The sequence below is a fragment of the Mustela erminea genome, chromosome 19 (assembly GCF_009829155.1).
Source record: "Mustela erminea isolate mMusErm1 chromosome 19, mMusErm1.Pri, whole genome shotgun sequence".
Taxonomy (NCBI): Eukaryota; Metazoa; Chordata; class Mammalia; order Carnivora; family Mustelidae; genus Mustela; species Mustela erminea.
In genome coordinates, this window is record NC_045632.1 from 33,764,743 (window position 1) to 33,775,456 (window position 10,714).

Sequence of the window (10,714 nt, forward strand, 5' to 3'; positions counted from 1 at the left end):
AGCAGCCACAGCTCTGCACGCCTGGCTCAGGAAGTAATTTGTACCAATGTGTGTGTTTCTCTTGGGGGTTTAGTTGAACCAAGTGTGTTTCGATGACGACGGCACCAGCTCCCCACAAGACAGACTCACGCTTTCACAGTTCCAGAAACAGTTGTTGGAAGACTATGGTAAGATATCCTGAACAGAACCACCTTCTCTGTCTGGTCACCCTAAGGTCACAACTTAGCTTTCCTCTGGGAAGGTCCTTCATCTCTGAACTCTGGATCTTCAAAACCTAACACAACAAAACAGTGATTGTTAAATTCAGGTAGAGGCCATGTGAGCTTTTAGCAGTGTATGTGACTAATACAGTCACATACCATAAGCTCTTCTCCCTAGTTCTTTGAACTGCCCCGATAGAGCTTTGCTCGGGGACAGACACAGCGAGGACTTGGCTGTTACTTCCTTGTGGGTCTCGTAATGTCCGTATCTGAGCACAGATGAGGGGGAAGTAGCTCCCCTTCCTTACTGGGTAAGAATTTGGGGAAGAAAAGATCCCGACCTATAGTGAGCATTTGTTGAATTCCCACACCCGTGAATCTGAGTGAATGGAAGCCTCTTTGAAATCTTCCTTCCTCTCCTTGTTGAGTGACTCTTACCAGGGTGAAGGGGAGCAACAGCCTCTTTTATGTAGCATTTTAGGGCCTGTACTCTCTTGCTCTCCCGCCTAGTGCAGGTGGTCCGGGTTTTACAGCATGACCCTACTTGACAGTTGTGTTGTGAAGGCTGGAGAAGGTTGTGGAGCCAGGTCGGGGTTCCCACGGCAGTCCACTGTGTCTGCCAGGGCCCCTTCATCCCTCCAGCAAGGGCTTCTGCCTGGGATCGGGGCTGCTGATTGTCTGACTCCTGAGTCCGCTTTGTCTCCTGGCCCGCAGGCGAGTCCCACTTCACGGTGAACCAGCAGCCCTTCCTCTACTTCCAAGTCCTCTTCCTGACGGCACAGTTCGAAGCTGCCATTGCTTTCCTCTTCCGCATGGAGCGGCTGCGCTGCCATGCTGTCCACGTGGCACTGGTGCTCTTCGAGCTGAAGCTGCTTCTAAAATCCTCGGGACAGAGTGCTCAGCTCCGTTAGTATTTGTCCGCAATGGCGTCACCCTAACATACCCCGCATCAGGCGGCAGCAGACACGTAACTGCAGCCGGCAGGGATCTGGGCCAACAGTCCGAATCCTTCTGGAGCATTGTAGACAGCACTGTACAGAGTGCCAGCCCTGTGGCCAGTCAGGCTCCCTGTTCAATGGGAGTGGAAGATGCAGTCCCTAGAGTCGGGAGTCATGTTCCCGTTACGGCCCTAACTGGACACCCCAGCAGCCCCCTTCTGTGAATGACTGCCTGGGTGGGAGGGGAGAGTCAGAAGAGAGGCAGGAGAAAAATGTGGATGAATGCCTGCAGATTTCTTAGCGGTGCAGCACAATCGCCCCATAGCACACACCATAACCAGAGACCAGTGTTCTAGCAATTTACTGTAAAATGTCATTTCCCATACTCTGTGGAAAGAAATGGAATGCAGGGTACTGAAGCTTATTGGCAAGTGTTGGCCAGGCTGCAGGACTAGATGCTGCTGGGGGTTTAGATTCCTGTAGCCCCTGGCTTCTGGGTCATAGGGGCAGTGTGGGTGTGACCGTGTCTGTCCCCCATGGTGCAGTCAGCCACGAGCCCGGCGACCCTCCCTGCGTCCGGCGGCTGAACTTTGTGAGGCTGCTTATGCTCTACACCCGCAAGTTTGAGTCTACAGACCCGAGGGAGGCACTCCAGTACTTCTACTTCCTCAGGTAAAACTCGATTTTGACCATTTAGTTGAGCTGGTTTTGGTTTCTGGCATCCTGAGGACTATCAGAAGCCTCAAGGCCATGCCAGAAACCATGTTGCTTTTGTCTCCTTCCAGGGACGAGAAAGATAGTCAAGGAGAAAACATGTTTTTGCGCTGCGTGAGTGAGCTTGTGATAGAAAGTCGAGAGGTAGGTCAGTCCCTCTTCTCTCCCACCCACAATTTGCAGTGCACATGCGCATGCTACTGTGTGGTCCCCGCAGCATGGCTGTGCTGGATATGGTCGGGGGTGGGGTTCCATTCTCTTGGGTTTCTTGGTTTCTGATAATGAAAATACTGATTCAGTCTCACTGCGTCCTGGTTTATGTAAAACTCTTCCTACCTCCCCTCTTTTCTTCCCCCTCCTACATCTCCAGAGAATTGGGGCTTATGCATATATTCTTTCCCAGTAAATTGAGTAAATTTTTTGTCTCCACAGTTCGATATGATCCTTGGGAAACTAGAGAATGATGGAAGTAGAAAGGTGGGTTAAATGCACCCGTAGTGATATGTTAATTGGCGGTTAGGGTTGTATAATTGTCAAAAGAATGTAGTTAGACTTCAGGACTCAAGATTCAAATCTGAATGAAATTACTTAGTTTAAAAAACGAAGAATGAAAATCACAGGCTACAAATAATGCCCTTGATTTTAACACACATTTGTATTTCTCTGTAAAATATATAAATTGATGATGAGGTAGCTTTTTGGTCATTAGTAATCTTTACACCCAATGGAGGGCTTGAACTCACAACCTAGAGATCAAGAATCACACACTCTTCTGATGAGCCAGCCAGGTGCTCTGATTAGATGGCTTTTTTAAGTCCCAAGGACTCATTTGTTCATACCTGCCATTTTTTGAGCCAAGAAGACCACATTTCTGCCATTCTTGGCTCAGAAGATATGCAAGGAAAGAAATTGTTTAGTGCACCTCCTGTCCCCAGATAGCAAAGTTAGCAATGTGCTTGACCTCTCTCAGAAGGTGGTTGTGAGGGCTCAGAACTTCACACAGACCCCAGAGATACAGCTGTGCCTGTGAGCCTTAGTGATTCCCTGCACCCCGTCACACGCTTGGGGAGGCCTAGAGGAGGGGCAGAGGCCTGGGTGTCAGAAACCAGTCCTCATCCACCTCGGACATTCTCCCTGTGGCCCTGGGGAGACACCGGCCTCTCTCAGAGACTCACTTTCCTCACTGGTAAAAATGGGTGGCTTGGACCCAGCAATCTCAGGATGATCTCACAGGGCTCACACTCTCCAGCTCAGAAGGAAGGCCAATGACCATGCCGGTGACAATGGCCATGCTTCTTGAGCAGTGACATTTGCCAGGCGCTGTGCTGAACGCTGCACAGGTGTTTTCTGATTTAGCCACCATGATGATAATCCAACAAGGTGCTTTTCAAGTGAGGAAATGGAGGCGAAAGAGGCTCATTTTCTTGAGATCACACAGCTGGTACGAAGGGGAACTAGAATTTGACCCCAGAGCCCATGCTCTTCACTCTTCTTCTGTGCTGCCTCCCTTGTAGAAGGAGAGGCCACCCTAGCTCTTCTGTGCTTCCTAATGCCTCTTACATGCTCCTGACCATTGGCTGCTGGTGATTGTGGATGGTGATCTTTTTAAAAAATATCCTGACACCCCTTGCCATATATTTTTTCAGCGCTGAGTTTCTTGCCATCTGTCTTAGAAAGGAAATCCAAAATCTTTCCGATATTTTATGTGAGTCTCTTGATTTTTCCACCTAGTGCCTACTCATCAGCAAATGTAAGATCATTGGCTATTTCACCTATCCTCTGGATCATTTTGGACAATTAACAAGCACAGATGTCTTATTACAGGCTCCTCTGTGCTGCCTGTGAGTCTCCTGCTCCATGTGTCCTTTCCTTGGTTCCTTTCATGTGTTTAATAGGATCTTACATCTTCAAGAAAGCCAGAGTCTAGCTGATGACATATATGCATTGCCCAGGGCGAGCATTTTCAGTAAAAGTAGTTTTCAGATCCCAACTGCTTCTCTGTGTTTAAAATAACAGCTCTGTGCTCCTGTCCTCCTCCCCTCCATAATTTGTCTTGTCAGCCTGGAGTCATAGATAAGTTTACTAGTGACACAAAGCCTATTATCAACAAAGTTGCTTCCGTGGCAGAAAATAAAGGACTTTTTGAAGAAGCAGCAAAGCTCTATGACCTTGCCAAGGTAAAATGTGCCCTTTTCCTTCTCCTTACTTAATAGATTTGTCAGCCTTTGGGCATTAAATGCACAAACGTTTTGACGATGCACTGCTATACCATACCACTGTCCTGCTGAGGCATTGTCTCCTAGTGCTTAGGCAGCTAGTGATCTGGTCAGGGTGAAATTCCCATTTTACAGAATTATTTCTGCCCATAAGGTATTTCTGGCCAAACAGGAGTAACATATTGCAAGGATATCCTGCAGGCTGTGAGCTCTAGTCTCATTTGGCAGCAGAATAAACGTCCATCACATTTCGATGGTGAAACTTTGGGTGAAAATGCCTTCCTGCTTACCCTTCTGGTAGCCACAGACATGCTGGTGAACACTGTGTGTTAAGGAAGGAAATGACAGCTGAGGCGTTTTGAGAGAACTAGAATAAGTATTTCGACATTAAGAACATATGGTGACTGCTGATCATTGTGTGGCCTAAAAAAAGATTATGTTCTTTTTTTTTGTAAACTGAGAAAAGTAGGCCAAAAGAAGGTTTATAATTCATTTTCTTAAATTTAAAGATGTTTTGATTGGGTTCTAATTAAGATGTAGAAAAATATACAAACATTAAGTGTACAGCTTGGCAAATTTTCCGTGGGTATATATCTGTAACCATCATCCAGAATAAGATACAGAACCGTTTTTACCCATCATATCAGAAAGTTCCTTCTTCAGGTTATTTTGTTTTTCCTTTTCTCTTTTACTGATGATTTAACCAATTCCTTCTTTAATTTTAAAACAATTGGACAGAATGCTGACAAGGTGCTGGAGCTGATGAATAAGCTACTCAGCCCCGTCGTGCCCCAGATCAGCGCACCACAGTCCAACAAGGAGAGGCTGAAGAACATGGCACTCTCCATTGCGGAACGGTAAGGCTGAGAGCTGGCTCTGAGGCTCTGCGGGGGCCCAGTGACAGTGCCCACCAAATGCACCCTCAGTTCTACTAGTCACATCAAGTAGTCTCCCAGAGACTTTCCATCCCTCCAGGACTGTTGAGAGTTCCTGTTTTCCCACTATCAGACTTTTAGAGTTTTGCCAGAAAGCAGGTATGAAAGCACATCTCAACATTCTAATCCTGCACTAAGGGTTTAATTCTAGGCATTGTACTCCTCTATTGCCTGTTAACAGCCGTCTCTAAGACATTCTGGGACAAAGCTAGCGATGGCTCAATAGGGAATTCTTAGAGGTGGTAGTGGCCAGTGTTTAAGAAGGTACCTTCCTTCCTTGGTAAGATAACTGGATTATTGGACTTGAACTGATGGAACTCCCAGGCTGAGGTAACAGTCATTACTTTTTGTGCCCTCTACAGATACTCCTGATAAAGTGTCCCAGAGAAAATTGGGTTGGAGATGCTTTCCTGGGGGAGCACAGAAGAACACTCCTTATCAAACAATTCATTTAATAAACAGCCCCTCAGTGGTAGCTGCTGGGCTTTTGGCCCATCAGAACCTCTCATCCTTTCTGGAGATTTGGATGCTTGAGGTGGGGGCTGAGGCCAGAGAAGTGTGCTTCATGCAGAATATTTATAGATGGATTCTTTGCAAATCCACTGTCAACTTCTTGGCCATTTGAAAAGAAACACTACTTTCCACTCCTTAATTCACCTCATCTAGAGATTTCAATAGATTTTGACACTTTTCAAATGCTGTTCTAAAGTTAGAAGTTGCGCAGAAATTCATAATTACCCCTGTCCCTTTTGTCTTTCAGGTATAGGGCTCAGGGAATCAGTGCAAATAAATTTGTGGACTCCACATTCTATCTTCTGTTGGACTTGATCACCTTTTTTGATGAGTATCACAGTGGTCATATCGACAGAGCCTTTGATGTAAGTTTCAAGAGGGGTGTTTGAAGTACAGGTTAATATTTGCCCTGGAAATTCAAAACACTTCATGGGATTCATTTAAAACAAAGGAAATGTTACCACATTCTTTGCCTGTTAAGCAAAGAAGACAAGCATGATCCTAGGAATTGGAAGGGAATTTTTGTGTTGCTCTTTTTTCTTCCTCTTTTCTCCCTTATTCCTTTCCCCATTAGTCTGAAAACAGAGGCTTCTGAAAGTAACTTGAAATCTCTGAATTTTGTAATTGCCTCAGAAAATGAGATTAGGAATTAAGTTAGCAAATTAGAATCAAAGCCTTTGTGTGGTGGGGAAGCAGCATTTTCTACTAAGAAGCCCTTTATAACATGTTTGCTGTTGACTGTGTTTAAGGAGATGAAATGACTGTGATGGTTCTATCATATGCGGCTGGTGGCGTTTTGTTTTAAACAGATAATTGATCGTTTGAAGCTGGTGCCCCTGAATCAGGAAAGTGTGGAAGAGAGAGTGGCTGCTTTCAGAAATTTCAGTGATGAAGTGAGTCATTTTCTTCCTGCATTATGGATTTTTTTTCCTCCATTTCTGCTGAAAGCTTTTGTTTTAATATAGCTGATAATGGTAAGAGTCCTTGTAACCACCTAGACTGACTTTTCAAAGGCAAGTCCAATTTCAGATATCCTGGGTTGGTTTTTCTGTGAGTTCACCTGTCCCCATCAGATTATTGTCCAAATTCCTGACTCAGAAAACACAGTTGCTTTAGTGATTAGACATTCTCGGGGGAACAGATTTCTGGTTCTGGATACTTCTGTGGGGGCCTGAAAACCTGCTCCTCACCAGAGCAGCCTTGCCTGAGTTTTGCTCTCACACTTGACATTTCAGTGCCTTTGGCTACTTTTTGGTGACTCTGTAGTTCTCTACCTGGCAGCTATGGAAAGTGGTGTGCCCAGGCCTGCCTGAAGTGTGTCCCTCTCCCCCAACACACACACACTTTTCCTTGTCCCCAAGACTTGGTTCTTTTTCCTTTACTTTATGTGTTTTTCTCTGTGCAGATCAGGCACAACCTCTCAGAAGTACTTCTTGCCACCATGAACATCTTATTCACACAATTTAAGAGGCTCAAGGGGACAAGTCCATCCTCGGCATCCAGGCCCCAGCGAGTCATCGAGGACCGTGATTCTGTAAGATCCCAGCATGGATCAGAACCATCGCTGAGAACCACCTTTCTGGTCTGCCGTCCATGGCACCTCATGAGATGCTTGCTCCTGACCCCAGATGCTCCTTTTCCTTACACTTAGCAGCTGGGTAAACCCTTTGTCAGGAGTCTCTCCGAAGAAATTGAACATTAATGGGATTGCTGCTCTTAAGCTTTTTTTTTTTTTTTGGTAAAGCAGGTTTGGGGGGGGGCAGGTGTCTGCCAATATCACTCTTTTTTTTTTTGAAGAGCACACATGTAAGCCATGGTTGAGGGGGGTGACCTTGGGCAGAGAGAGAGAGAGAATCTTTTTTTCTTTTTTCTTTTTAAGATTTTATTTGTTTATTTGACAGACAGAAATCACAAGTAGGCAGAGAGGCAGGCAGAGAGAGAGGGGGGCGGGAAGCAAGCTCCCTGCTGAGCAGAGAGCCAGACTTGGGGCTTGGTCCCAGGACCCCAGGATCATGACCCGAGCCGAAGGCAGAGGCTTTAACCCCCTGAGCCACCCAGGCGCCCCAAGAGAGAGAATCTTAAGCAGATTCCGTGTTCATCATAGAGCCCAATGCAGGGCTCGATCTCATGACACTGAGATTATGACCTGAGCCGAAATCAACTGACTGATATCACCTTTTAAAAAATCAAACAGAATACTAATTTGTAGTGATTCCATAGGAATGTCCTATGCATTTTAAAATAGGAAGGTTATTTTATGAGTCTTAGCACTTTCCCCAGAACTATAAGTACTTTGGCCAGCCAACACACGAATTTGATGCAAACCCTTGTTTCTGTTCTCCTCTGAGCCTTACAGTGACCTCAGAGAGGTCTCAATGGTAGCAATTGTTAATCCCCATTTTACAGCTGAGGGAACTGAGGAGTCAGGAAGCAGTTTGCTTTTGTGGTCCCCTCAGGGGGAGGTCAAGGAGCCGTGTCTGGAAGTGTCCCTTTCCACTGCCTGAGGGTCAAGCCAAGTCCGGGTAGAGGCCTGGAACTCATGGTATATGTTGTCCGGTTGATTTGATGAAAAGAAAAAGGTGTTTGACTCAATTAGCAGTCCCTTTCCCTTGACCTCCCCATCTAGTCTTCTACCTCCAAGGGTGTCTGGGCTCTCAGCTGTGACTCCACAGGCACTGTCGTCACTGTACTGCCGTCTAGTGAGTGAGGGCGGAACTTTGCACCTTCAGCAGCGTGGAGAGCGGTGCTCGGAGTGGTCCGCTGGTGGTAGGCCCATCCATGCGTGCCCCGAGGCAGCCGCCAGTCTGCCATCCACCCTTGGGCAGGCAGGAGCCTGAAGCACATTGACAGTAAATGTCAGGAGATCCTCATGAAATAAGTGGGCTCAACCGTGCCTGGACCTTGGCAGGCGAGTGTTGAAGTGGTGGGCGTTTCTGGTGCTCTGTGTGCTGCCCACAGGCCAGAGGAGGGCTTTGCTGCAGAGTAGAGCCGTGGCCTAGCAGGCCTTTGTCCCACATTTGAAAGGAACTGTTTCAAGACCAGCTGAACTCACATTCTGTGTGTCTTAATCTCTCTTTTTTAGGCACTTAGTTTTTTAAGTATCGCGAATAAAGCCATTCTGTCTTCCTCTCACCCGTTACTCCTTTTTTGTGAGGGATAGGGATGAGTAGGGTCAAGAAGAGACTTTTGTGTAAAAGCTGCCCAAGGAGTGGCTTCCTGACTTACTGTGCAGAGCTGCCTGGTAAGGGGATGAGCCCCTTTGCTGAACACCTGTAAAGTTTATGTAAAGTTGCTCCAAATCAGGCATGAAAGCTCATACACTTTTATACACTGTTACTTACTTACTTACTTATTTATTTTTAAGATTTCATTTATTTATTTGACAGACAGAGATCACAAGTAGGCAGAGAGAAGGAAACAGGCTCCCTGCTGAGCAGAGAGCCTGATGCGGGACTCGATCCCAGGACCCTGAGATCATGACCTGAGCCGAAGGCAGAGGCTTTAGCTCACTGAGCCATCCAGGCGCCCCCTTTTATACACTTTTAAAGAAAATCTGATGGGTACTCTTCATCATAAAGTAAACATTTCTTTTGGTTTGGATATTAATTAAGACATATCCTTGTTGTCAGTTTATTTTACGTTATCAGGCAAAAATCCCTTGGCTTTCAGTTTTTCTTCTTATATGATCCTTAGGAAGCCTAGTAAGTGACCCTTGGGTTTTCCTTAAAAGTCATGTTAATGGTCTAAAAGGTGTTTGTAGACTCTCCCTTTCTACTCCAGATACGATCTCCTTTTTTGCTGCTATAAGCATGCAACATGTCTCAACAGGAGACAACCTGAAGCTGTTCTTCTAAGTTTCTTTATTCCAGAGATAGTGTTTTATCATTTGCAAATCGGAGTGAAAGTTATCCCTTTTTGTTTTGTCTTGTTTTTTTGTTACTGGAATTACCTGAATTAAAATCTTTTTCCCTCCTGGGACATCTAAGAATCTCGTGAATATTATTGCCCAGCATAAGGGCCCAGCACTTATGTCAGGAGAGAGCAAATGAGAGGAGTGAAAGGAAAGAAAAGGGAAGAAGCAGGAGAGAAAGAGAGCTGGAATGGGACTGGATACTTCTGTGGGGGCCTGAAAACCTCAGATCGGAGGCAGGTAGGCAGAAACCAGCCAGGAGAGAGTGAGAGACGCAGAGCAGTAAAGCGGGCCGACTGAAGCTCGGAGCTGTGTCCAGAGACGGTCGCACATGGCAGGCGAGACAGCTTGCCTGGCAACCACGTCTGTCTTTTACTTAGTAGAAGGACTTGGGAACTGGGGCCCCAGCGGACAACCTTTGCTTCCTCTACACCGTGCGGGCTGTGTGACAGTTGAGGGTAAATCTGGCCCTGACACCAAGGGGTAGAACATGGAAGACCATGGTGGTTGCTCCCCAGGTAGTGCCCCGACTTGGAAGTTCATTAGTACTCTTCTCTTCTTTTCCCTTTCTCTCAGCAACTCCGAAGCCAAGCCCGAGCCCTGATCACCTTTGCTGGGATGATACCCTACCGGACGTCTGGGGACACCAATGCAAGGCTGGTGCAGATGGAGGTCCTCATGAATTAAGTGCCATGCTTTGAGGGGCTTCTGGGACTGCACACTGTCAGTACCTCAGGCGCATGGGCCCACTGGGGTGGAGTTTCTGGTTTTGTTTCTGTTGTGTTTTGTTTTGTTTTGTATTATGTATTTTTGTCAGCACTAATAAATTTCTTTGATTTGTATTTGTTTTCACATTCTTTTATTTTCATTGTTTTGTTTTGTTTTGTTTTTACTTTGACATTTTTTTAAAACTTTTTATTTGTGTGGGTGGAAATGTCTTCACTAGTGCTTGGGCCAGAGAATGATAGGCTTATATAGGCATCTGTGATTTGGTTAAAGTTGACCTTAAATGATTAAAAATTCACCCAAAATGCGCAAGGAAATGAAGCCTTTGGGAGTTGCTTTTGTTTAGACCCAGTATTCCATATGGCAGGGTCACGGTTCATTTTTTACGTTTTCATTTGTGAAAGCCACCATCAGCCTTGGGCAAGTTAGGATCCGTGTGAACTAACAAGCTCCATGCCCCTGTCTTCTCTTGGGTGTGCCTTGGGGTCCAGGGGGGCTAAAACCATCCTCCAAATCATCTGCTCTGATTCCAGGATTAATTAGTTTGCTGTTCTGTAGAAAT

At 46.0% G+C, this 10,714-nt stretch overlaps 1 protein-coding gene across 4 annotated transcripts in view; it reads left to right on the forward strand.

Annotated features, from left to right (window-relative positions):
- Positions 1-10,265, forward strand: part of NUP93 (nucleoporin 93) — a 110,262-nt gene extending 99,997 nt beyond the window's left edge. For all 4 annotated transcript variants that reach the window (XM_032323987.1, XM_032323988.1, XM_032323990.1 and 1 more), the window contains 11 exons: positions 74-167; positions 915-1,106; positions 1,684-1,810; positions 1,924-1,996; positions 2,285-2,329; positions 3,913-4,029; positions 4,807-4,925; positions 5,764-5,881; positions 6,326-6,409; positions 6,922-7,050; positions 10,003-10,265. In XM_032323987.1, coding sequence (XP_032179878.1) covers positions 74-167; positions 915-1,106; positions 1,684-1,810; positions 1,924-1,996; positions 2,285-2,329; positions 3,913-4,029; positions 4,807-4,925; positions 5,764-5,881; positions 6,326-6,409; positions 6,922-7,050; positions 10,003-10,113 — 1,209 coding nt within the window. In that variant the 3' untranslated portion in view covers positions 10,114-10,265. The remainder of the gene's footprint in view (positions 1-73; positions 168-914; positions 1,107-1,683; positions 1,811-1,923; positions 1,997-2,284; positions 2,330-3,912; positions 4,030-4,806; positions 4,926-5,763; positions 5,882-6,325; positions 6,410-6,921; positions 7,051-10,002) is intronic.
- The last annotated feature ends 449 nt before the right edge of the window (positions 10,266-10,714 follow it).